The sequence below is a fragment of the Cardiocondyla obscurior genome, linkage group LG03 (genome assembly GCF_019399895.1).
Source record: "Cardiocondyla obscurior isolate alpha-2009 linkage group LG03, Cobs3.1, whole genome shotgun sequence".
NCBI classification, from domain to species: domain Eukaryota; kingdom Metazoa; phylum Arthropoda; class Insecta; order Hymenoptera; family Formicidae; genus Cardiocondyla; species Cardiocondyla obscurior.
The window spans coordinates 990428-1018094 of NC_091866.1; the positions used below are offsets into that span (position 1 = coordinate 990428).

The 27667-nt window shown below is 40.6% G+C and overlaps 2 protein-coding genes and 1 non-coding gene across 4 annotated transcripts; 1 reads left to right on the top strand and 2 right to left on the bottom strand.

Moving 5' to 3' along the window:
* On the top strand, positions 1–13593 carry Mlt (tubulin folding cofactor E like protein mlt). Of its 2 annotated transcripts, XM_070654197.1 has the most exons (7): positions 1–213; positions 7988–8598; positions 8722–9124; positions 9747–9916; positions 10211–10319; positions 10561–10665; positions 10971–13593. In XM_070654197.1, the coding sequence occupies exons 2-7, from the start codon at positions 8000–8002 to the stop codon at positions 11118–11120; spliced, it is 1536 nt and encodes a 511-aa protein (XP_070510298.1). In that variant the 5' UTR covers positions 1–213; positions 7988–7999; the 3' UTR covers positions 11121–13593. The 2 variants fall into 2 exon arrangements, with proteins under 2 accessions (XP_070510298.1, XP_070510297.1); XM_070654196.1 differs by lacking the exon at positions 1–213 and having other exon boundaries at positions 1539–8598.
* On the bottom strand, positions 13485–27667 carry LOC139101209 (uro-adherence factor A). The gene is made up of 6 exons (XM_070654200.1): positions 27392–27667; positions 16968–17037; positions 16137–16844; positions 15564–15807; positions 15392–15482; positions 13485–15232 (listed from the first exon to the last, which is right to left on the bottom strand). Exons 2-6 carry the CDS (start codon positions 17017–17019, stop codon positions 15122–15124), a joined length of 1206 nt encoding a protein of 401 aa, XP_070510301.1. The 5' UTR covers positions 17020–17037; positions 27392–27667; the 3' UTR covers positions 13485–15121.
* On the bottom strand, positions 26184–26256 carry Trnar-acg (transfer RNA arginine (anticodon ACG)). Its single transcript has one exon. It is a non-coding gene; the product is annotated as a tRNA-Arg (tRNA).

A 27667-nucleotide genomic window follows, 5' to 3' on the forward strand; every position in this document is an offset into this window, starting at 1 on the left:
TAAACAAAGGCGTCAGTCCAACGCTGGATGGCGAACGGCGCGTTCGCGCGCGACGCCACTCGTTCTCTGCCCGTAGGCCTGCGTTTGAGTTAGCGCGGTCGCGACCCGCAGACGGCAGATCTCTCCGTGGCTGGCCCGCATGCGAAGGAGATTACTCCGGGGGGAGTGTGCGACTGTGCTTCGGCGCAGCGATCACGGAGCGGCGCGCAGACAGTGAGTAAAAATACACGAGCAACGTCCAGGGCCAGGCGGACGCCCATCTGGTCCTTGACACGGTTCTATGTGGATTTGACAGCCCTCGGGATTACGGTGCCTCTCGTAGAGTGCTTCTACAGGAAGCAGGCGCGCTCGGTGAGCGCGTTACATGGCCGACGTCGCGTTCTTCGCGCTCGGTATCTAGAACAACGCGGGCGCAATGCGAGCTCTCAGTGACGGGACCGCATCGAAGAAATATATTCGATACCGTTCGACGCATGTGTAATGGAGGAGGCTACGAGAGGTCTACTCGCGCGTGGCGCCCGTTCCCTGCACTCGCCCGAGCAGCGGCAGCGTAAATCGCGAGTCGCGGTTTTTATCGGCGCTATCGGTTGATTACACGTCCGCCGAGCGGTATCGACAATTAGATCTAATTGCGAGATGCCGTCGGGAAGCGGCGTTCGACTCGTCTTGTGCTATAGGGCGTTTCAGTCGGTACCGACCGTTCGCTTGTTTTCCACGACGCTGGAACAATGGAACAATGTGACGATTTTGCGAGTTACACGATTATATTTACTTCCCATTGCAACGAAATATTTCTTGTTATATTTTATTTTATTTCATTAATTTTTATCTTTTTTTTTTTTAATTGTAAAACGGATTTTTTTTTCAAATGTAAAACATCTGTGTTTCCTCGGAAAGTTTATGGCAAATTTTATTGTAATACGGGAGACGTGATATTGCACGATCGCTAGGCGTGAATGTTAGTTTCTTATTTTACGCCATGCTTTTACAATCGCGCTCGCTCTCTCGGCGATGCATTAAAAATATTAAAGAGATACGCGGGATATACAAAAGAGAGAAGGAGAGAGAAAAAAGAACTCGCGCAAAAATGCGCGTCGTGCATGGTCGAACTCCGCTTCTTACATCTACGTTTTTATAACCCAATCCTCTTATTTAGCAATGGGCTTGGCTACTGTCGGACGGCAAATCGATTGCACTATTTCCGTTTATGATTGCAACGGAGAAACCCACCTTTCTTACCTTTAAAAACGAGCACCATTTTTTTCTCTCTTTCTATCTCTCTGTCTTTCTTTTGTCTAGGAAATTAAACCTCGCATGTGAAATTCCCGACGATTATCGTAAATCTCGCGTTACGCAACTAACTCAACGTTTTTATTGCTAAATGATGAAAATTATATTTTTAAAAAAGAACGCAATTATTACCGGGATTGTGGTCCGCAAAACTTGGTAGAATATTGCATAATATTTAAACGAAGTAGAAAGTAAACACGTCTACGATTACGGCTGAAATATATATAATTCACGTAACAGGTCGCGATTTTAATAGTTAATAATTTGAAAAAAAAAATAAAAATATGCTCTGAATAGATCGCGTCGCGGCTTGTCGGGCTTCATCTGTGTCATTGTGTTTTAGCGACTTACGCAACCTGCAACGAGACCCGCGTACTGCCAGAGACGTCTCTTTTAATCGTCAATTGCGCAATCGAATTCCAACGCGCCTCGGCCTGGTGTTCCCCGCGGTCAATTAATTGTTTCACGAATTCTACGATCGCACGCAGCGATAAAGAGAATCTCTCGCTTGCAGCCTTGACGACCGAAACACTACAAGGTTGAAACGGGGAAAGGAATTTTACGCGCAGTTGCATACTTGAAAACTAATGAAAGATGCGTATTTTAATCGAGACAAAGGCAGTTATCGCAGACCGAAACGAGGAAAAACGGAGTTTTCTGCACGTTTCTCTTTTCCGATCGCCCGGACATCGAAGTGTTATAATACGCAAATTATTCTAACATTAACGATGGCGCATCGTTTCGAAACGCGTAGTCGTGCTTTAAAACGTGTTTAAGATCTAATCAGTTTCGCGTTCCATTGACAGCAGTCCTTTCATTCCCGATGATTTAACGCCCTTGTGCAACGAAGTCTAGCCTCGCGGGCGCGTCAAACAGCTTTTCGCGTACAATTCCAGTCGGTAAGGCATTATGCAAACGAGAGAGAGATATATATATACAGATGCGAATGCATAATCAGGTTGTTTAGAACGATAAAATTTGCAAAGATAACCCAAGTACGCTCGATCGCCACGATAAAGATGGCAAAACGCGGCTGCGTCATCAATCAAATGGAGATCCACAGAGTTTCTCGTAATGTTTTCCGATCTAGTCGGTTCCGCAATTCTTCTTTAACCGAGAAACCTCTCTTTTAGCATGATTTCACTTTCTTTACCTGATGCATAGATCTGCAACGTGTATAGATCTGCACAGCGCGACTTGACCACCAAGTTAACAATTTAAAATTATTTTTTATTGTAAAATTTAAAAGACTAAAATTAAAGAATACATTTACGAAAAACATATCGCGGCAAAGGGCATCGATAGTACGGAAAATAATTTAATCTGTTCAACGTATCGTCCGCGTACAATTTTATTTCATCGCGATCCAGATCTTCGAGCGATCTCCGTGTTGGGTATAACCAGAACGAGTATTCTCGTTAGCGCGCGCCGAAGAAACCCTCCCGCGCGCAGATACTGATTTTCCGCTTGCGATAGCGTGACTCGGTAAGATTTTCTGCCAGATGAATATTCGAAACTTCCTGCTGCCGTTGCTGCACGAGGTAAAGAAAGTGGATTCCGCTTCGGGGGGCTCTGCAGAAAGTATTTGTTTCTAGCGCGATGAAATTGAAATCGGGCGACGCAGATAAGTGAAAACGGAGACCTGATAAGAGCACCGAGTTATCGGGAATTGCCGCGCAATCACGGAAAACGTCCGCAATATTTTGTAGCCAAATTACGATCTCGTGTCAGAGCGCGATGATTTGAAAAATGTCTCGTTAAGGTAGACTTTCATTCGATCTCGTTAGACAAAATTTTATTTTACAACGCCGTTACGATCGCGTCTGACATTTGACCGCAATGATCGCGGATGACGTCCGCGTAAAGGTCAACGTTTGATCCATAACGTGGTGACCAGTCGCCGTTGAAACCCTGGCCCGAGTTCGAATGGGAGAAGTCCGCCGCGATACATGGCGTTCCAGTGAACGGTCCATCCGGTACACACCAGGTGCTCCAGAACTACTGCGCAGCAACTTTAGTGGAGCGCGATCGCTCTGAAAACGTCGGGCCGTAAACGGACCTCGATTCTCGCGTGCTTTAAAAATCATCGGCGTATTCCAACGAGAATAGAATAGCGTTTTTCCACGAAAGAATGAAATTATGCGTCTATAACCGAACGAGATCTTGCGTTCTTTCTTTTCGCAATCCGGTCCGTGACACTCTATATGTACCTCATCTTGTTGCCGCTTTCTCATACGCACCGATTTAATTGCCGCGCGTCGATGCGAGATGTTTTTAGGAGCCGAGAAAAGAACCGAGAGAAAGAGCACATTGTCTAGTTAGGTACAGGGTGCCCTTAAAGTGGATTGTTAACGGAGAGATTTGCAGATACGTTTATCGGTTGTCGCGACAACGTTGCTGATAACGTCTATTTCGCAGTATTTCTAAGAGTCACACACTTGAGTTTCTATTTTTTTAATGGACAGGTTCGTAAAAAAAAAATACTCTATTGACTCTGCATCCAGATGACATAATAATTAACAAATAATTTTTAAAAAATGATAAAGAAACGCAAAATTTATTCCAGCTCTATCGGGAGCCGCTTTTTGAGCATTTAATCAGTTTCGTCAATTACGCGACACGTGAAAGGGCATCTGCATCCTCTAGCTGATCGAATTGCGAGCGACGGCGACTTCAGAGCCGCGATCGAATGTGCAACAAAGGTGTAGACGGGGACGGACAAAGGCGGGCGAGATATATAGGTATACTGGCACGTGCATTCACAATGCGCTCTCGGTTCGCGGAGCGGAGAGCGCACGGAGCAACCTTGAGGAACCGGGTAATATTCCGCGGTGCTCGGACTCGCATTTGCGCAGCAGACGAGCAAGCGGACTTTCGTCAATGTTTCTTCATCGGTTTTCAGACGCGGAAAAGTGGCGTTTCGCTTCGACGCGTTTCGCGCTTTTAGCTCCCGTTTCGCGACCGGTGAAAGGACACGCCGCGAAGCTCCCTCGCTTACCTAATCCCTCGGTTTCATTTCCGCGTCTCCTCAGGATGACAAAAGAAGACGGGAGGATCGGGAAAGAGGCGACACAATGTTTATTGTCCCTCCGCAATGTTTAATGACGGTAGAACTCATCGTTCTCTCTTTCTCTCTCTCTTCTAAATTTTTTACACTCGGCTTCAGTTCCATTTTTTTAACTTTCAAGGTTTCTCGCCGTCGTCGGTAAAGTATTTAAGTTTATCGCGCTTTTGCGCAGACCCTGAGGTCTTTGGGTAAGAACGCGAAAGAGGTCGAGAAATAAACCTAGTTCGAGCTACGTTTTCGCGTTTAAAATAATTCTCGCGGTGTTGAAACATATGGGAAACTCGCGGGAGGGAGAAGTTAACTGGATATCTTTTTAGTTCCGTAAGGCTGGAGAACGTTTATCTTTTTCGAAGCCCGCGGGAGATAGTTCACGGAGAAGGTCAGTCGCGTCTTTTCCGGCGCTCACGCACCGTGCAGACGCAACTCGGACTGACCCACTACGCCGACGATTCTCGTTGACATTTCGTAACCGTCACCGCCGTTGTATATTTAGCATTACGTCGCCACCAGAGAGAACGGGACAGTAGGCTCGCTTGATACCGTTCAAGCCATGCGACTCAGCTGATTACCAGTCGGCCGCTCACATACGTCGTAACTACGTGTCTATCAATGTCCTGCATTCGTAGTTTTCTCTTTGCACAATGTGCATTTCGCTTGGCTCGTTTAGTTCCTACGCAATAAGGATACCTTAGAAAAATGCATGCTCATCGGAGCTTCTTTATTCAATCTCGCTGTATTTTTTTTTTTCAATTTAATTTAATTTTACTTTATTTTAAAGATATTTTATAGTATGTAGCAGTAATGGCTTTATCTCACGACTTGAGATTTACATCGAGAGCATACATTTACGTCTCTGCCTTCATCGTATTTCGCCGCGACTTCCGTAAATCGTAAAATAAAAGACAGTGCGCGGCGTTTCACTCTAGCTTTTCTATCTCGCCTCTGGCACGCGCGATTTGTGCGAACGAATCAAAAGCGCCGCGTTAAGCAACACGCTTAGGGTATACGCAATCGTTATCGTGTGTAAATTATTCTTACACGTGGCGGTTACGGTGAAAACTTAGACTTCTTTATAATGTTCGGAACGAGTTCCGCTAAAACGATCCTCCCGAGGAATAAAATAAAAAATAAAAAAAAAAAAGAATTTCATGAGAATACATCGCAGTTTCACATAATTGAAAATCGCGTCGGATTCTCTATAGGATGAATTGGCTCTGATTGCGTCTACTTATTCGTTCGTTGCGTGCGCGGGACCACTCGCGAGCGTTGCTCGCGACGAAACAGCCGGACCCCCGGAGACGTGTCCACCGACCGTTGCAGACTTTCGCGACTCCCGGCATCCCGTTGATAGAGCAACACGCCTCCGTCACGATTCCAATGCGCCCGTAACGCGGTGCAATGCACGGGGTCTTGCTGGAGAGCCTCTCTTTCGCTCTTCTTTGCTTCTCTCTCGTGCTCGCGCGCGAAGTCGCGGAGCGGAGAAAGTTAATTTCGCATGGCCGTTGAACCGATATCGCTGCTATTACGCTTAGGGGAAGCGGAGAGTAATCGCGGTTAGACACGGCCAGACCAATTTGCCGCTTCTAGGCCAGTCACGTCTTATTCGATCCGGCCGTCCGCTTCGCCTCGATCGGGGACCGCCTGCGGATCGAAACCAGCGCGTCCCGAATTAAACTCTTCGACTTGCACCCGCCGATTTTCGCTCCGCTAGGTCCAGCAGCATCCGGCCGCGTAGAGAAGCGCCTTCCCGAATTTCCGGCGAATGTCCGCCGCTAGCTTTCGTTCCACTCGCGACATATCGTCTCGAGAAAATTTCCCGTATCGCCGCCGCTTTCTTTTCTAAACGCGGTCTTTTATATCTTGCAAAAGCTTTCTTTTCCTAGACGATTATATCGCGCGCAAGCTGTCGGGGCTACAATTTTCCAGAAAATCTTAAGCCGAGAAACGATCCGTTCGCGTTCGCTCGCGACGAGGAGGATTTATGTGGGTCGTGGAATTTGCATTAATTGTGGAAAAGTGACTTTTCAGGCCGGCTCGCGGCCACGTGACGGCGCGAATGAATTAGCAAGACGCTTCGGAACGGATGTATCGCGATGTCGTTTATACAATTCGGCACTGATCCAACGAAAAACCGCGGGCACCGTAAAGTGTTGCCCGACTCGGCCAGCTAACGTAACAATCTTCTGTTTGGCGAGGGAGCTCGTGATCTCGCGAGTCGATGATCTGTTACGCGATCGCATTTATTCATCGGTTTTAGAAACTATTATTATCATTATTAATATATTATAGAATGGTCTCGTTCCCGTCGACTGATGTCTCCCGACGATTTTTAGACGCCTTTAAATCACACCGGATATTTTCACGACTAGAGATGCATAAATGACTCCCCTGAGAATCCATCGACGATAACGGGGATGGCTTTCCCAATATAACTGAGAGGAAAATGCAGTTATTTCTGGACTCAACCATAACTTGATGATATTTCTAACAATAATTGCGATTCATAAATATAATATATAAAAAATATTATATTCATCGCTGGAAATATAAAATTGTGGTCAAGTCCAACAGTATCTGTTCTTTTCTCTCAGTGATCGAGGTGAAATATGCAAGGTGGAAGATGGTAGAACGACGGTCACCGTGCACGGCGAGGACGCATCAAGTCGCCGTATATAGACGGGTAGAAAGAGGTTTGCCGCCGATTGTTAAGACGCGGCGACCACGCATTGATGGCCGTAATAGATCGGAAAGCCCGTCGGAACGTCGTCGTTGTATCTTCGCCTCGCTCGAGAAATCGCGACGCGTGGAAAGTCGTCGAAAACATTTTCCATACGACAGCAATTAGCTCGGTAGACTCAGCGAGACTCTAAAACGGGAACTTTAAAATATTCACAGAAACGATCGAATGATAAAATTAATTTCAAAACTCGCCAGGTTTCTTTGGAAAGAAAATTTCTTGTTTTATAATTTTAAAATGGATTTCTAGACGGATTGAAAAATATTTGCTCAACGCGTTCGTTAGTTTTCGTCAGGAATGATTTTTCTCGAAGGCGTAGGTTCGATAGGACGAGCTTAGGATTGTCCTGAGCTGTCTATGGATACTGCGCGCGTGGGCGAGTTGAGATGCGATCGCAAAGAATCGTTTTGTCGACTGTTGGAGAACCGGTATCGGTTCCCAGCCGCTGCGCAAAAGGACAATGGTGTGACCTTAGCGGATATGGCGAGACCAGATTCTACATGTCTCGAGGATGACCGGCTTGCTGAGGTTTTTCCTTTTCCTCTTTTCCCTCCTTGTCTATTCCCGTTGTCAACTGCGTCGCTTTATGTTATTTAGCCGACAATGCGAATGTTCACTTGCATTTGTACTCTCATGGCCGCCTTAAGAAGCTGAATTTATTTTTAATACGAAATTTCCGTATAATTTTCTCTTTATACGATCCTCTCGATCTTTCTTAAAAATTCCTCGAAAGTAACGTTTAATTTTCGTTCTCGTTTTATTGAAGAAAAATCGAAACACAGTTACGGCGATAATTAATTTAATTATAGCGCTGATAAGTATTTAAATTATTGTTAATAATAAGCAATGTATTAAGCAAATTATCTTAAATGAGTGAATTTCTAACGTTTCAGGATGCTGTAAAAATGCCGTCGCTACTGGAAGCGTTAGAGTTAAAGTACGGCAGCTCGACGACGGACTGTTCACTGACCGACGACGAAGCGGAGTCTGGATCGCCTAAAGCCGCCTTGTCGGTCAGCATCTTCATTCCTAAAAAGTCGCCACGGCACACGGTGCCGGCGTTACTTGTGCTCCAGGATTGCGATATCGAGTCTGCGGGCAACGACGCCGAGAAGCTACGCAACAAATGCAAAAACGTCGAGGAGCTCGACTTGGCGCAGAACAAGCTGTCGCAATGGACGGAAGTGTTCGGCATCCTGCAGCACATGCCCAAGATCAAGTTCGTAAACTTGAGCTTCAATTCTCTCGCGGAAGTGCTGGAGATCAAACACGGCAACTACGACCTTTTGAGGAACCTTGTGCTTAACGGTACCAGGGTGTCTTGGTCGACGGTGCAGGGACTGGTGCGACTTTTGCGCAACCTGGAAGAACTTCACTTGTCCTTGAATGAGTACAAAACGGTGGACCTAGAGTATCTGAAGCCAGAGAATGTGAACCCGGCGTTAAAGAAGCTACACTTTACCGGCAATCCAGTAGAAATTTGGAACGAAATTTCGAAGCTAGGGTAAGCCTTAATGATAATTAAAACATTGATCAACTTTTCTAGTAGTACAATTTGCTTAAGTAAAATTTATTAAATAAGTCGTTCTACGAAAAATTTTTTATTGAGTATTGCATATGTTTTCAGGTATCTATTTCCGAATCTGAAGAGCCTAGTTCTCGCCGAATGTCCGATTAGATCACTCGGTTTGGAAGAGAATCGAAATTTACCAAACGAAGATAGCTGCCGGACGAAGGAAGAGGATCATGGGCAAGATAACGAAAATATGAATCACTTGGACGCCGACGAACACACTCCGTCGACGGATGATAAAGGAAATAGGATATTCGAAAGTAAAGTCAACTATGACAGATCCGAGTCGAAATCCGAATCCAATGGGATGAGCATCAAATCACCCCACGATCCCTTCAGAATGCTGAGATTTTTGAACGTGAACGGTACCTTACTATCGACTTGGGATGAGGTCGAAAGGCTCGCTAGGTTTCCCGCGCTAAAGTCACTTAGGATCCAAGGCTGCCCGCTTTTCGAAGTGAGTGGTTTTCGATTTTCTCAATTAGTTTTTAAAAACAAGATGTAGATATTTAATTATTTAATATTTTTTTAATGCTATTTTTGTTCCTAAAATGCGTCGGAATACAAAGTCCGACGATAGACAGACTAGAAACATGTGTTTAATCTCTCGCATCAAAACTGTAATAGTCGTTATGTGAAATACGGCGTGTTCCAATAAGAGATCTTTTCGCGTGAACATGCAGCAATCTTGGATCTTGGCACATGCTCAAACCAGCTTATAGATTAATGCAACGTGCGCCTCAAAAACAAGTTCTTGGAATCAATACACTCTGCTAACACCTCGTATATTGGTTCTTACAAACGCGGTCATGTTAAGTAATTTTAATATTAATTTTGTTAATAGACGAAAAAAAGTCCATAATTTTTGTTTAATATTAACCCTGTTATTTTATGTGTGAGAACCGAAATTAAATAAATTAGCACGTTGGTTTTTTTTTTGTGTATTTTGACAAGTTATGATACTTTTTTTTTTATACTGTGTAAAACAAAAGTAAAAACAATTTTATTATTAAAATTGACCCTAATCTTGCGATTATATATATAGAATATTTATTTATCGCTTTATATTCATTTTCTAGAGTCCTCGAGAGTATACGGAACACGAGAGGCGACAGCTACTAATAGCCCGACTACCGAACGTCGAGACTTTAAACGGTGGTGGCGTGATATCGTCTCAAGAACGTGAGGACGCCGAAAGAGCCTTCATACGTTATTACATGGACAAACCGGAAGCTGATCGACCTGAAAGGTAAGCCTCGACACTTGTCAAATACGGTTTTCAAGTTTTTTTTTTTTTTTTTCTTTTACTTTTAATTGATAATCAAGGTCTGAACGAAACAAGTTTTAAATACTTTAAAGCTGTAAATCATTTTAACAAGTCTTTAATTATGAGTTCCAATTTCCGCGCGAGCAAGCCTCGTTTTTGTCCTTCGAGCAGCTTCAACTTCGCTCGAGTTTATTGGACTATTCTCGTTTCATGGCCACGCTCTCACTCCCTTACCTCTCGGAGGAGCCCAACTTGACCCTCTTCTACGATTTTCAGGTATTCCGAGCTCGTGGCTATTCATGGAAAGTTGGATCCCTTGGTGAACGTAGATTTGACACCGGAGAAAAGGGTCAAGGTTACGTTTACTTACGGAGATCTCGTAGAGGTATTTAATTTCGTATCAGATTTCATTACTTTGTACAAGTGTATCGTGTAACGGTGAACTTTCACTCGCCTATAATTTTTCTCGAGCGCACGTCTTGGAAAATAATTAAGTCTTTACAAGTACTCGCTTCTGCAAGTAATCGCGATATACATATACAAAAAAAAAAGTTCTTATATCGTAGGAATTTTTATATCTATGTGTTATCAGGACGTTAAGAGTTGCAAATAATTTTTGCTTTCAGGTACGGTCAGTAGATGTATATAGGACAGTTTTTGAATTAAAGACCAAATTGGAAAGTATGGTGAAAATTCCTGCAAACAGAATGAGGCTTTTCTACGTCGATCAGGTGAGCTGTTTTTCCTTATATTAATTAAACGTCTTTAATATGGTTTACAGAGTATTTATCGACTTGATCAATCCTTTAAACAATCCAAAGTCGCAATGTAAAACTCAATTTTCTTCCAAATTAATTTTTCCTGGATTCCTTCTCTGAATTATTCTGACATCTAAAACTTGCAATTCCTCAAAGTATGTCGCAAGGTATAATGCGAATTTTTAACGAACGTAGGTAATTTTGCGTAAATTATTAAAAATTTATCTTGTTTTACAATAAAATTGAATATTATAATTTATATAGAATAATAATTTTAGGAAATGAAGGCGCAGTATGGACCGGAGGAAATGCTGTATCCAAACAAGCAGCTTTATCGATACAACATTAGAAACGGAGATGAAATTATTATAGACAGCAAATTGAATCGATTTGCGTCAACATCTTCGACTACATCTATTCGTTCCTGAAAAAGAACGACGAGTGAATCGTGCGGTACTGAGGAAATTCGATAATTTTTCGGATTTTGATCTCTACTTAGCCTCATAATGTTTATCGATGAATTGTAACAACTGTTACAGATCGAAAGAGAGGCAAAGTTTTCACAATCGCGCTTAACATTGCTGATATCTGAAAACTATAAACTGTCACAAAAAGAACGACTCGAGGACGAATGTTTCCTCAAGTGAAAGTTACATGAGCTAAATATCTAGAATTAGAGGTACTTGATTTCACTTTTAAGTCTCAAATATTTCAGAAATAATACGGATTGAATGATACACAAGAAATTGTTAATTGGCGAAAATTCGGTAATTTATCAAAAGCGAAATTTAAGGGTAACAAGTGTTCTCTCACGAACGGTATAATTAGGAATTTACTGAAAACCGTTGTGAACTACCGCCAATGCATCGCAGCAAATGCATTTGATGCAAATAATTATCCTATGCGATAGGTAACTATTTCTCCGTATAACAAACTCATCCAGAGACCTCGATGTATAAACTTAAGCCGCTACTAACGAGCCTGGTGCATAGAGAATAATTATTGTGTCCAGTGTACAAGCGTACACACGCTTAGATGAGTAGTTAGCCGTCTTTTTCTTTAACTTAGTAGTGTTGTATGTCTTAGAAGACGTAATACAGGGAGACAGGATTGTACATAGCAAATTTCAATTTTCAGCCAAATTTAACGTATATCAACGACGCGGCAAAGGCGGTTTATCCTAAAAAAAGTGATAGAAACTAGTAAAAAAAGATAATTTGATTCATCTTAGAACGATTGTGACGTAATGCGCCATCGAGGCCACCGTGACGAAGAGAACGAAATATTTTTGTAGAGAGATCGCGGGCATTTGACCTTAAAAAAAAGTAAGATCTACTTGTTTAAGAGACAAATGTATTTTACTGCTCCTCGCTTGAACGTCAGGTAACGATAAAAGTGTAACGCAGTCGCGGTCTCTTATAAATGGCAAAAAGAGCCTTACGCGAAAGTTTTCGAGTAAGCTTAACAGTAATGGAATGTATTTATGTGGCGAAAGCGTCGTTCATTTAGGTTGTTATCTCGATAATGATCTCTGTACTTTCTGGAGGTGATGTATACTTAAGTATGATGTCTTTCTTCTTTAAACTCCGCGCTAGTATGCTGCGAGAGCAAAACGTTTAAATGCCATTTCGTAAATTGCAATATGAATTGTAAAACGCGAAGGCAAATTTACGAAGCTGCATAAAAGTCATGTGCAACTGCAGTTACGCTGTTATCGCCCATTTTCTTCATGTACTTAACGTTATAAGTACAATATTACAGCATCTTTATTTCAACAAGTTCTGTAACTCTTTCCAGGTCTTCGAACAACTGTTACTTTTAATTCTAATTATTACGAAACGAACTAACGGAAATCATAATACATCGACGACAGCGGTAGAGCGCTAATGTAAATCAAATGTGATAACAAGAGCAGTGTCGATTGCAATTTACGAGTATAACATTGTGAATACGTAATCATGTCGGTTCTCGAAAGTATAGCTTTTCTTTCCCTTTCCTAAACGCTACAAACATCTGTATGTTTTTTTGCATTTACAGCTTACCTTGGACTTAGAGCACGAAAAGGCTCGCAAAAAGAATCTAACAATAAGTAGAATGTTGCGTTGCGTCGCTTTATCTTTGTATCCGCCGGCACCGCCGTGCCGTGAAATTTTCGGCCGAGTGTTGTTCAAAAGAAGAAAACGCGGACGGTGTGTATCAGGTTTCGATTTCTTTACTCACAAGCAACGAAGCTTGCGGAGTCACTTAGTGCCTGCATTTTACGTACTAGCGTAATTCAAATATTTCTAACACTGCCCTGTGAATTACGGTAAAACGTAATTCGGGATGACTCTCGGTATAGCGAACGAGAAACGTAGACCGAATTTTTGGAGCAGCTGAAACTCCAATTGACCATAATAAAATTTTACTATCATTGTACAGTATTAGTAATTTAGCTATGTTAATTATAAAAATATAGGTATTTTGCCAAACGTGTGATAATGGAATATATATATATACACAAATACTTCGGTGTGCTTCGTTATTTATGATACAAAGAATGCTAGAGTACGAATTGCAATTTTTTTCGTTGAATAACATTGCTGTTGAAAAAATTCAGTCGAACGTTTCCCAGAAACCGAAGGAGCATAGTCAAGAAAATGTTAACCGTAAGTTTTCATTGCTACCGTCTTGCCTTCGTTGCATTAGAAAGCACAAGTCAATTAGCCAGTGTCAACAACGGAAAATGAAAATCAATTACGAAAGAGGACAAGGGCAGACTGGCAATGGAAACCTACGACGAATGTGTCTAGTCTCGGAAAAGGAATTCTGTATTTCATTACTTTCATTTTATAAAATACAATCCTTTTTTGTGCTGGCGCAAATGTACGTACTAACGAAATAAATTGTTTATATGGTAAACTGTGCTCCGTTTTTTCTTAATTTTCAGCATTTTCAGTAAAATTTTTTTTTAAGAAGAAAAAAGAAGTTAGGTTCTATACAGCAGCAAACAGGATTACAATTATAAATCGAAATCTTATTAGATTTAATGGTTTCGTTTTTATTTATTTAAATAAATTTTTTATTTATTTAAATTAATTTTATTTATTTAAATAAATTTTTGGGATAAAAATTACGCTTATATTACACGCTGTATCGTAAAATAATTTATGTAAATCTAAATTCATAAAATTTCGGACGTTTATCCAATTGTTTTAAATTGAAATTGACATAATCAGATCACGAATCAAAGATAAAGATTCACGGATAAAGGAAGGGACGGCGGGAATGTGTATAATACATAAATGTTCAAATCACAACCGTTACCATAAACGAGCCAAAGACAATTTTTATACATATTAAACGCTACGATCTATCACAATGGATTCTCTGTCCCCTCTCTCTCTTTCGGATGTATAGAAATATATCTGGGCAAATGCTAGCGCTACTTAAAATTAGTCGCTTTATTCAACGCGACGGCAGATTTCCACATCTATACATAAAACGTTATCATTGGTATATATGTACATAGGTACAAGCTAGATTACTCGTAATGGAAAACATGAATCAATATTTCTGCTGGATATGTCGTAAAGGCGTAAAGCTAGATCTACGTACGATTTGGTCCGATCTTCCGTAAATCTGATCTTCAAAAATATTTAAGCTATTCGATTAAGCGACTGTTAATATGGCCGAGCTAATCTCCAAATTTGTGATGTAATTTCGAAGTAAAACTATAGAAGACACTGGCATTCAAATCCAAGGTTAAAAATTATTAATAAGTACAACATTGTACGTAAGAATCCCAATTTGTATTATTGGAAGCATTGTACTATAAATACTTCTAGGGATATTACTTTGATATCCTTAATAAATTAATTCTTCTTTTTAGTTCAGCGAATGCTCTAGCTATGGACTAATATAGCCTTATTTGTACTCTTACTCTTCTAGAATAATATTATTATATTAATTTAATAATAAAGTACATCGATTTTTCTTTTTATTGCACTATATTGTTAATGGAATTATTCAAGGATAATGCTGTCACTTCTCGCCTAAAGCGCGACTTTGCCGGTCGCTTTGCATCGTAGAAAAATATAGGAACGATGGAAGTGATGTAAATCAACGTGTTGCGAAGTAACATTTACGGATACCTCGCAATTTTGATCTATAATGTTTTACGTTGTACAGAGAAATAACGTCCAAGGTAATTAACATTCGACGCAGTCATCGCGGCTGATTAACGACTCTTGTGCAAATGCCGCATGCTCTTATTACCTGCAGATATACTCCAGGCAATAGACCTTCCTGTACTAGATACCTGTATTAGAGTACAACGATTTCGGACGTGTAAGTACTATTGTTCGAGCAAAGAAACCTGCTCGTGTGCTTCACCATCGGAAATGCTGAACGTCTCGATTCTCTTTCCGGGATGAGTTATCTTTTTTTGTCATAGTTTCGTATGCTTCACACTGTCCGTCCAGTAATTCTGTATTGTCATTGCCTCCAATGAATTTAGGAACGAATCGTTATCCAAACTGTACATTTCTTCCGAGTTATCCTGCAAATAAACGACGGTAATTTTAATTACATATTTGTAGTTATTATATATATATATATATATATATATATATATATATATATATATATATATATATATATAATAATACTAATATATTACATTAATATATAATACAATATATATATTAATAATACTAACACGAATAGTGGAGTCGTCGATATAGCCAGAGCTATCGGGATTGCTGCACTTATCACTGTTCAGCGTTTGTGGAGGGTTCAAGTACTTGCGCCTGAAAAAAAGAATTAATGAATAAACACATTAACGAACGCAAGTGTAATTAAGTACGTATTACGAGCTCACGACGCATTACCTGTATATAATGAAGCCGAGACTACCCATTGTGCTGAGCAAGGCTAGAGTCGCTAAGCAACTACCTGTAATAGCGGCTATAGCCGCGGCGGATGTCGCCGAACCTTGCTCAGTGGTTTCGTTGTTATTACCGGTGTCATTATAATCTGGGGGCTGATTGTCTCCTTGCACTTGATCTCGCTGGAAGTGCTGCGGCATGAAAGTGTTCCTTGCTCTGCTCAAACGAGTGGACTCGCTCACGCCAACTGCACATTTGTTTCATGCGATCATTATGAAGAATTCTGAACTCTCTTTTTCTAATTACTAAATCGTATTCAAGACAGTTCTGTAACTTTTTGCGTCTACTCTTATTTGTGCTTCTATTGTTTGCCAAGGTAATAAATTTAATTAGAAATTAGAGAATTAGTGAACACGTGTACAAGAAAGGGGGTCAATGTCAGCGTTGTGAAAACACACGTTAATTAAAATACAATGCTACTCTCTTCTTTTGCGCGAGATAGTATCGCGACCGTTAATTACCCGCGAGATCACCCTTATTTTTGTTCAATCCTATGCGTTTCTCTTTCAAGTTTACCTTCGAGGATCGGTGCCGCTGTAGCGAAGTGCTGCGTCTGCGCCATTTCCTCGTCGATCTCAATCTCGTCCTCGGACCGATTGAACGTCCTAATCGCGGCGTTACCAGCAATCCCGGCCGTGGACAGAGACGTCACAAAGGACGATCTCGTTCTGTTCAACGTCACGTCGATCTTCGACATTTCTTCTTGAAGTGGCAGCACGGTAAGATCCTCGACCTCCTCGAAGCTAACGTTTCTGTTAGCGACGCTGGACTGATTTCTTTCCTCCTGCTCGTACTTCGATCTGCCCAGCGACTTGTTCGTCGTCAGGATCCACGTGATCTTACTGTCCTTCTTCGTGGTTGAGTTCCTGATCCTCTCGACGTTCTCTGTAGCACGCTGTGGTGTCGCCGTGCTGAGCGGCTCGACGTTGGAGATATTACCGCGAAAACTCAGCCCGACCGTCTCGTGAACGTTCGTTCCGGAGACGGTGCCTCTACGTTCCAGCAGCAACGAAGCGATAGTGGTGACGGATGGCTGTCTGTCAGGCACCACAGCCGTATTCGACTGTGGGTTAAGACCGATAGCCTTGGCGATGCGAAAACTCGATCTGGTCGACTTCGACGTGCGGTAGGTATCCTCAATTTCGATCGACGAAGACGTCGGGGACGGTTCAGACTGACTAATGGGATCCGATGTGGTAGACGGCAAAGGACTCCCAAGAATTACTACAAACGAGATATAATCAGTAAGAGAAAATAAATTATGGAGTTATTAAATTTCGCAGTACGATTTTCATCTTTTTAATTTGTAATATTAATCACCAAGTTAATTGCCAAATTGAGACTCACCAAGAAATTGCGCGGTAACCCAGAACCAATGCATCCACCAATGAAGCGTCATCGCGTCATTTGGATATATCTGCAAATAAAAAATTGCAACAAATCAAATATATTAAATATCATTAAGTTTCTATTTTTAACAATTCTACAAATGCGAGCAAACCAATGTTGGTCGTTCCGCAATCTCGTCGTTTCTGAGAGAAGGTATAGAAACCTGGTGATTAGTCGTCACGCTTAATCATCAAATCCGTGAGTCATTCAGGAATTTTAAAACCAATACCGGCAATTCCTAGCTTCTGGGTAAAAATAAAATAACCGGACTTAGTACGGAAAAGACGGTTTTACTGACATGAGATGCAAAAATCAGATAAAATCAAGATCTGAAAATAAGGTGCCAGAAAAAGTGCTGAACTGTCTAAATAATTAGACACTGAATCTGATTATCAGATATTGATCAGTTATAAATATTCCAATCGACATGCGTCTTCCGTTCATTAACTTTCGCGGAAAGTGAGATCTTTTTTGTGGTTTTAAACCGGTTCGAAATACTCGTTTGGAATCGATCTCATGCATGGCTGTATATTGCTTATCAAATTTTTGAGGCGAATAAGATGTAAGATCGAAATTACGATGGACCGGTGAAATACAGCTGCTTGTACGCAATCTTAAGCGCCTACGGCCACGGCGTACGGAGCGTTTAAAAGCCTCCGGCACGTCTGGTTCCTTTGATAAATTCGAACATATTTCAGATCGCATGGAAAATGATTATACATCGTGACAAATGAGCGTGAAGCGATTTGTACACGTGCAAAACCGGCATCCTGATAAAAAATACGATGATGTATATTCCACGCAGATTAGAAAAGTCTTCCGCGAGTAGGTAATTCTTAAAGCCGATCGTTGCATTTTTCAAAGCAATTTTTATAATATTTTATATTTTTACAATTTAACATTTCGTAAATTTAAGAAAAATTGTTTTCGTACAAAAGTTAATTAATATAATTAATACTTTGTATGAGTTGAGATGTAGAATGAATAATACTTTACTAATTGACTTATAATAGTAACGATGCAACAATTAAATTATAATAATAAAGTATCTGCAGCGCATTTGTTTGTGTCGTTGATCTTACGAACCTCGCGCACGCAAAATGTGGCGGAAAGATGCGATCGTTAAACAGCAGGATATAATGCGACGGTCATGCTCTGCTGACCGTAACCAGTTGCAGCTTGCGACGTGACACGAATAGGATATCGTGGCGTTCCTTCAAGATTTGAACGACGTAACTTTTCCGTTTTATCGCTGGGGAAAAAGAACGATATCGCACGTGCGAAACCGGAGGATATTTACTAGTAAAAACAAACATTTCGTTGAATACTGATTAATATTAATTTAAATTAATCGATAGCAAATAGCACTTAATTATTAAAATCAATTTAACGAATATTCTTAACTAATATTAAATGTCATTTAATGTTACAGAAATCGTTAATTACGGACACAAATAAAAATACGTACTTCATACATATTGCAAATATAAAATAATACGTATAGAAATTATTAAAAAAATAAATGGAATTAATTCTTCGCACAAAAATCTCTATGCAGAATCTAAGCTAGCGTTCAGTGACTGCGGGAGCGCTCTGTTTTCTCGGTCAAAATAATTATGAAATTAAGGAGCATGAAGAGACACGCTCGTGTACAGTTAGTCATGCTTCCCCGATTGTGACCGGTCGCACCTTTGCGCGGATACGGCTCGGTGGCGAATTGGAGTCTGCAAGATAGAAACACGCGGAGGACGCTGCGTTGTGTTCCCACCGGCAAATCCGGACTTAATAAAAGCGGCTGGAACAAAGGGTGCGACGACCGGGCCGCGCCTTTTTCCCGACAAAGGGTCTACCTCATTGATAACCCCGCACCCTTCGTGTCACGTCACTCGCGGACCGGAAACGCGAGCACATGTCGTAACGCGCACGGAAGGACACGCAGGTACGCATCTAAAAATTTCCGGCTGACGTAGACACGAGATTAAAAAAAAAAAAGAAAAAAAAAAGTAAGAATAGAAAAATTTTGTAATAAAGTTTATTAAACTTGAATTTATTTGAATATTAAATAATTATTTAAATAAATTTTTAGGTGTGTATGCACGTCTTTTCAATAATGATTTCTCGTTCACGTTCGATACTCGTTTAACGCTACGTGCAACGTGATTTGCCTGCATTAGAATCCGCGACACTTCACACGCTCGTTTCCACGAAATTGCCATTCATCCTGCGAACAACGGTGATCTCAACGCGGACGACGTTACTACAAACTGCTGGACATTATAAATAAGGCACGTCCGCATTTGCCGCTAATGTCGGTTTGCGAATTTTGCGCGAATTAACCGTTGATCCGATTCGGTCCGATTGCAGCCGTGCCGCGCCGTGTTCCATTTCATTTCGAGATCAAAAGGATAGCGAATAAGTGCTCCATCGGGTCAGCGCGTCGATAATAATGCGCGTGAAACAATTAGAACGTGGTGTGCCTGGCGTATGCGATTCCGTTGCGCCATAAAATACGAAACCGAGGGCAAGGAGGAAGAAGAAAAAAAAATTGCACGTTGCATTTTGCGCATTGCGTAATTTTACTTCCGCGTAGTGAGCCCTGCTTCGTTTTCAGAACGGAAGAATGCACGCCCGATTATAAACGGGCTGATAATCCCACCGTTAATTGGATCGCTGCCCGATGATCGATTGCGTGCGAACCTCACATCAGACGTTCAAGAAGAAAATTCAGAATGAGCGGAAATGCCACTCTCTCTGACACGAAAATAATCTTAGGGCAGTTACGCGTGCGAAATTGTTTCGGAGGATCGAAGTATATGCTGATATAATTTCGCGAAATACGTCGGATCGATTTTACATTAAAATCATTCAGACTTCTCTGAAATTAGTTTCCCAGAGAACAACGTCGGCCGAGATCAAATTGCTTATTACTCTCATCTCCGTTCTCGTATAATTTCGATTACGCCCGAAAGGATTAAAAATACTCCGCGTGCAGAAATTGTCTCTACCAATTTAATTAAATTATCTCGTGTATTTTGACGTCGCTGGCGGGTCTCAAATTTTGTTGTTAACAGAAAATAATAATTTGATGAAAATAATTTGGAAAATACAGAACTAAAAATACGCCGGTGAAAAATGCGAACGAGTTACGCTTCGCGTTTCGTTCCACTTGGTTTTCAGACCAAGGAGATAATTGATTTAATGAATTCGTCTCTATCGCGTGCTGTTTTACATATTCCCGTGAAAGCTCGCGTAAATAAAAAAAAAAATCGGTTGCTTCGCGATTCGCGCGAGAGTTCAACGACCGTCAAGTATGAGGTTCGCGAACCAAAGACAACAGGTTGCACATTTACGATTTTAAAATATTAAATTTTTTTAATAAGTAATTAAAAATTAAATTTTTCTCTCACTGTCAGTGTGGAGGAATTTTCACAAACTCTTGATCGTTCTATTGCATGCGTCATTCAAGGCTTCGTTACGTTATTATAATTTTCTATGTATCCGTAGATCTCGATCTCGCATTTATTTTTAACGTCATTGCGAGATTACGGCGTGACTTATTGCCTATGATATCATAGCACGTCGTATTACGGTATCGAGTCACGTAGCCGTAATCAACGTACTAAATTACGACCTTCATGCCTTTTTGCTGCACTTCGTGCGCAATGATTCTGGCATCTTCATGAAAAATGCGTCGCGATATATTCCTAATAATTAAGCGAACTGCTTAAAAGTAACACGACTTGGCGCGCGAAAGTTCCAACGTTCGAGTTCATTACCAGCGATTTATAGATCGAGTACAAAATGTGTAATAAAAAGTGGGAGAGGTGCACGACGAAGGATATAGTCATTGAAGCATAAAGTAGAAATGCGTATTCGTTTCTCAATCGTACGGCACGATCTCCGGAAAGGCCGCGATAAAAACCAACTGCGCCAAATGGAAACACGTTTCTTTGCACTTGATTCACTTTTCCCAATCGAAGGCTAATCTCATTGGAAAACACGAGAAAACATAAGCTGTAACATTTAGCGCCAATATTTTAAAACAAAAAGTAAAAAAAATTAAACTATTAAAAGATTCATAAAAACTTCGTAGTTACGATAAAATATTTTGTAATTTTTTATGTATTATATATTCAATAATTTGGAGATTCTGTTGCCTAAAATATTTTTTATTTCTCGCAAATGTAACCAGATAAAAATTAATACGTTTCCTTTGCTCAGGAGGATTTTCAGGATTGCGTTTCACTCGAAACGCATCAAGGAGAAGAGAGGTGCATTTCGAATCGCTAATGAGATTAATGCTCATGAAGAACAAAAGTGGGACTAATAAAGGGCACTAAAACAAATCGCGATTTACCGCAGAGCCTCGTGCTGTCGAGTGCCCGGATAAACGCGAATTATCGAGCGCATTTGCGCGGTCTGCGAAATTAATAATCGTGAACCGATGATTCGGATCGTCGCGTCGGGTCATCTCCGTTTTTCTATTATCATTGACAGAACGATGCGCGCCAATCTAAAAGCATCCGTTTCCACGACTATTGACGATAATTGAACTTTTGGAATAAGCTAATAGTGTGGACCAATGTTCGAGCCGTGGCTTATTTTTAATTAAATTTTCTCGTAAAATCGTCAGAATTCTTTGAGAATTTTATTCCCCGCGTTCGCAGAATCCAGAATCCAGGACGATGTCACGTCTGACCAATCTTTCGACGATTTTCCCATTTATCGGACGTCGTTCTCCTCGTCCAGTGCAAATGCGCTGCAGACGCTTTATCGCGACCTTTTTCTGTCAGTGATAAAGAACATTTGTACCGCGTTATGTAGACACGTGTGGCATATCATTTACAACGCTCGTAACATATAATTTGTAAAACACCAAAAATAAAAAATAAAAAAAATACAGAAAATTTACGATATTGTGGTACTAGCAAAGTTACAAAGTGATACTCGACATCGTGATACATTTGATACGTTTTTAATTAAGGTGCGATATGATTAAGGAATTCTGCAAATATTTCAATCTCGCGCTCGTCTACATTCTGCGAAAACTGATTCCTCAAATATATTTTGCTACACATCGCGAAACTAACTTCTTACTCGCTAGAGAATTATCAGCGTGACGATCGTAAAGTATTACGATGGAAATCTTTCTCGACGTAAGAGGTTTCTACGGCGCGGATTTTCAGACAACCTGACCTATTCTTCATAACAGTTTCACCTGTTCTGAAACGTATTCTTGAGGCCCATTGTCTTCCACCTACACGTTCGCGATGCCCTAGAGAGCGATATCGTTTCTCCAGCGATCGTTGTTGCGATCTTACATTTTTATTCTTGTCAAATGTAAGTATAACAATAATTTTAATTTACTGATCGGTCATCTTCAGCAATCAATAATTTGTCAATAATTTACATAACTTCCATAAATCGTAAAAAATGTACAGAAATTATTTTTAGACATTTATATTGAAATAATCTTTTCCTAACTATTTTCAAGAACATTCCATATTTAATTCATTGCACTATCAAAATCTGTAAAATGTAGCAGATTAAATATCCATTCACTATATTGCTGACACTGCGAATGCACTTGTACAAATACTTTTACGGATTAAATTCTCAAAAGGAAGAAAGCAAAGACGGAATCTTTAGCGGCGATCGAAAGTTCAGACGAGTTTATCCGAATGACAATTGCGCTCGACTCCACACAAAGGTGGAACTCATTGTCAGAAAAACATAAATTGATCGTGCAAGTTTTTCTCACAAACCCAAACATTAATTTACGTCGCTCATGATGACCGAATTGCATTTGCGCTATCAGGGACATGATTACAGTTCATAATCATAATTTATCGTGCAAGCTGGTATTTATCTAATCTAATCAATTATTTCAATGTATCAGTTCAACGCGTCGAGCATGCTCGCTCAGTTTTAGAGATTATTACTATTATTAGACAGTTAATTACATTAAAAAGAAAAATAAGAGAGATAAAAAAAAAGAAAACACATTACACTATTATATAAAAAAAAATTATATATGTATAATAATTTTAAAAGAGCGTCACAATAACTTATTAAAATAATTACTTTTATAAAAAAAATATTAATTAAAAAGTAATACACGAAGCGTCGATGTTGAATCGATTCTACACGAATTAAGAACATTTTATGAGGCATTTAATACAGCGTATCGACGATATGGCCAGTGTGCACAATTAAAGATCGCTATTACCGGTTATCATTACTTAACTGGCGTTTAAGTGATATTAGCTGACGCATCGGTTTGTTAACTCGGCGACACGGCGAGCGTTCAGTGTTCCAAAGGAACGTTCTCTGAGAAAATGATGAAAGAAAACTATCGAAAAGGAAAAAAAACAGTTGGACACGTAATCGGCCCATGCTGCATATGTTCGCGAATTTCTATCGCCTTAATTTTTTTCATTATAGGGATAATAAGTTGCAGCGCATATATTATCCGCAAGAGCGAAAGCTCGTTTGGTTCACCAGTCACGCATGCGTTGCCATAAAACCGGCGAAAGTAAAGATTCACTTTCGTTTGTTATGAGTCCGTCTCGCGGACGCGATATAATCTAATTAAAGAATTGTAATGCAAGAAGGGAAATTTAATTACAAGAGTAACGACGATAAAAAGAATTTGGTCGGCAACAGCGATCGAGTAGATGGAACAAGCAACGTCTACGACAAGCCGAGCTATCGAAGTTAATCAAGAATTATCATCTAAAAAACAAGGAATATATAACGCAAAAAATTAATAACTCCGACAAAAGAATTTTCAGAATAATTAACGTGACATGTTCGTGCGCAATTATTATTTTCATATCTAATAAGTATATTATAAGTACTAGCAAAAATTTCAGCCTGCTGTCGCTCTCGCGTTCCAATATAATTACAAATCCTTAATTATTTTTTACTTTATTTAGCGGTATTAAAGAGAAGTTGATATAAAAATCTCATAGGGAGCAAGGTATAGCGCAAATTACGCAGAACTGCGCAGGTGAATATGAATCAGCCTTATATCAACTTGGCCATATGCACGTCAAACTATATACGTTTAATAGGATTACTAGTTGCGCTTCTCTAGGTCATGCAACACGAAGCCCGCAATAGATAACTTTTAATCAGCAGAACGACCCTGCACTATGGAGCGCACATATGCACGCAGCTTTCGTCCAAGTTACCGATGCATCTCCCTAATGCGTGGCACAATTGCGAATTTATAGCTGCTTAAGTAAAGCCTTTTCACGTACGCTCGCGCGTGGTTGTTTCGAAACGACGTGACGGGCGGGCAAAGATACCATTATGAGAAAGAGAATGGTTGTCTTGTTCCTGCGGCCGGCAACTCGCGCCACTCTCCGTCGCAAAGAAAACCCGAGAGGAGTTTCCTTTCTTGCGAAGCGATAACACGACACGGAAAGGAAACCACGTCCGAGAAAACGATAACATCGCCACGTCTCGCGTGAAAAACTGTTAAAAAAAAATCAACCAAATCCGGTAGATCAGGTCCGATCGATGAAAGTCCGATACAATCGTAATAATTTAATTTGTAATATGACGGTGTTAGTTTATTCGAGTTGCACTTGCGTCGAAAATTCATCCGCGATAAAATACAGAGACGGTAAGCGATAGATTTTAGACGTTTTCCGTCACGCTAAATTGATAGGAGGCTTATTGCGAAGTTCGTTTATTTCTTGCAGAAAAAGAGTTTACGTCATAGACAATTTCACGCCCGCATAAGCTTAAAGTGATTCAACAATAGGAAAACGGTAACTCCTTTCACTCAGTTACATTTCCTCGATTCGCGAATTCAACGAGTTTCCTGATCCTGCAGGTGCCGAACAATGCATTTCGTTCTTCGTGACCGGGAAATATCGACGAAATAAACCACGAATCTCGAGTGTTCTGGCCGTAGTTCGCACGATGACGAACGGAGGAAATAGACTCTTCCGGTGCGGAAATACGCGATCTTCGCGACGGAAACTCGAGGGAGACCGCAGACGGCGTTGGAACAGCTGTGGGAACAATTATACCGCGCAAATTACTATTCTAATTTCTACGAGGGAATAACCTTCGTGTAAGTAATATTGCGGAGTAAACACTCTGGTCTTCAATACCGATTTAAAAATAAGTCTTGATTTGAATTTTTCGAGCTCTAAATAGATTGATCAATAACATCAAAGAAATTCATCGAAGCGGAGTTTCTCGAGCGGTGCGCCTTCCTAATCGTGAAAATGATAACGTGTGTCAAGTACTGCGAATTTCACAATGTAAACTCCAACTTTTATCTAAAATATCGTCAACAGAAACTTCGAATCGTCACGAAATCGATTAAAAAAAGTTTGTCTCAAAGATGCATTCGGGGAATACCGCGCGAGATGCGCTTTCAAGCATGAAAAGAAAAAGGAAGTGGACATGCTCTTGGCAGGTCGACGCGCCGAGAACGCAGACTATTTCTGGACATTCCCTGAAGAATCCGCTGCGAAAAATTCAGTTGTGCCTAGTTTAGCCACGCGTTTCGATGCATCTAAAGATGAGACCTTCGGTTCGCGAAGTTCGCAGATCCGTTTTCGGATTTCATTAAACTTTTATTGCGGTCTACAAACGCTGTATCGGAATTCAAAGGACGTTCAGTAGTTATATAATCATCCTTGAACACGGCAGTTACAGCGATTTTTCTCTCTCACGATTGACAATCAAATATTTTATTGTAACGTTTAAAAGAAAAAAAAAGAAAAAGAGATTTAATAATTAAGACAATTGTTATAAATTTATAAATGTTTTTTTTCTTTAAGTTATCGATATAATAACAAATTATAAGTTACTTAGTTGGAGTTTTTGCCTCAATAAAAATTTCTAGTTGTGATAGTATCAGTCTGAAATATAGATATTAATTACCTCAGCAAAATATTATGCAATTAATTATATAGACTTTAACTGCGGTTGAAAAATACTTTGATGAAAATATTTCCACGTATAATACGCAATATTGACACACGTTTGCGGTATCTACTGTCTGTTTTTTTTCCGATGTGATGCATCAACGCAGCGCTCGAATATCGCGCATAACTGATTACGCAATTCATGCTAATAATACACTCGTCACAGTGCAAGAAGTCATAAAATTGTGAAATTAAAGAGCAAAAAAAAAAAAAAATACAACGATCCTGCCAGGATTCGAACCTGGAATCTTCTGATCCGTAGTCAGACGCGTTATCCGTTGCGCCACAGGACCAGCTGATTATGAAATAGTTTTAGATAGTACATGTTGGATTAGGAAACTTGTCTAATTAAATTAATCAAGAAAAAACGTAATTACAATATGATACAACTACTAAAAAAAAGAAAAAAAGAAAAAAAATTCTTCTGCGTTAATCAAAATACGCGGTAGTGTCTCGCGTCAAATACATATTACACATCGACGAGAAATAAAGATTCTCTCTTTTCATTTTTCTAATAATTCCTTCTATTATTTATTACACTAAATTATTAAGACTTTGATGTAAATGGGAGGCAACAAGTTATAAATGGCTCGCGTGAAACCGATTTCGACGAGATGTAGGAGAATAATGCGTCTCCACGCACTTCCGGGATAAACGCGCGACGAGTCGCATTGTTCCGCGATTTCATCCTCGTATCGAGCTCTCCCACGCAAGCTTCTCCAAGTTCTCGATGGCTGCGTTCGACAGCATGCGTGTCACGTTTCTTTTTTTTTTTCTTTTTTTTCTTTTTTTTTTAAACGAACGTCATGTACATCGGCAAATCAATACGCGACGACGTGATTACCAGGGAGATCCCGGTACAATGGAGAGCGAGAGTGGCACGAGGCGCAATCTCAATATTTATAGGATATTTAGCCGGTTCTCTTAGAGCCGCAAATTGAAAGAAGAAGTCAAGGTAACAGACTGAAGCGCTCGATACGTAACGAACGCTGTGACGGAAACTAAATTACTCTCAGAAATTATTTTTTTTTTGGCGTCAGAATCGCATATTACATTATTCTCCCAAAGAAACCTAATATTTAATATCATATATCCTATTTCTCTAAAATAAAATACTTATAAAAATTGCTCACGCGCTTATGAAAGCTCGAGACGTGCAATAAATCGACTCGTTTTTTTTCTCGAGCAATTCGGAGGAAAAGGCCAAGTTTTTGGAGTCCACCGTGTAATCGCGTTTTACGTAAGATGTAAGACAATCGCGGGCTTTTCATCGCGCGCGTAGCCAGTATTTACGTCGTGCGTCACGTTGACAGCGTTGACGGGCTTCCGACTCGCGCCGAAACGGCTTGACCACTCTCTCGAAGAGGTGCGTCGCAACCCCCGTTGCGACGAGGAATAAAACGCTCGCGTTGATCGCTTGACACTTACGATTAACTGCGGGAGATCTCGGAGGCCGCTGTCACCCTGTTAGTTGCCCCCGGTGGAGTGGAGATGTCCTGACGCGACAGCGTCTACAGCAAAGGCGAGGAAAAGACGAAGAACGGCTGCTCCCGATCGCCGCGAGTGTCGAGGCGGGTCGCGTGGCTCACATTATCGCGCGCGTCCCTTTCGGAGACGCGAGGCACGGCCGAAACGCGCCACTACCATCCGCCGCGGACCGTCACTACGCTCGCCATTTTGATTTACACTGACGATTGCTCCGGT

What these genes read in the sequence shown, in the direction of transcription:
- Mlt (XM_070654196.1), top strand. Translation starts at nt 7,964, where the DNA reads ATGAGTGAATTTCTAACGTTTCAGGATGCTGTAAAAATGCCGTCGCTA. An exon ending in AACGAAATTTCGAAGCTAGG is followed by an intron (nt 8,599 to 8,721) that starts GTAAGCCTTAAT and finishes ATATGTTTTCAG; the next exon opens with GTATCTATTTCCGAATCTGA. An exon ending in GAAGCTGATCGACCTGAAAG is followed by an intron (nt 9,917 to 10,210) that starts GTAAGCCTCGAC and finishes TACGATTTTCAG; the next exon opens with GTATTCCGAGCTCGTGGCTA.
- LOC139101209 (XM_070654200.1), bottom strand. Translation starts at nt 17,019, where the DNA reads ATGACGCTTCATTGGTGGATGCATTGGTTCTGGGTTACCGCGCAATTT. An exon ending in GGTTACCGCGCAATTTCTTG is followed by an intron (nt 16,845 to 16,967) that starts GTGAGTCTCAAT and finishes TCTCGTTTGTAG; the next exon opens with TAATTCTTGGGAGTCCTTTG. An exon ending in TCGACGACTCCACTATTCGT is followed by an intron (nt 15,233 to 15,391) that starts GTTAGTATTATT and finishes GTTTATTTGCAG; the next exon opens with GATAACTCGGAAGAAATGTA.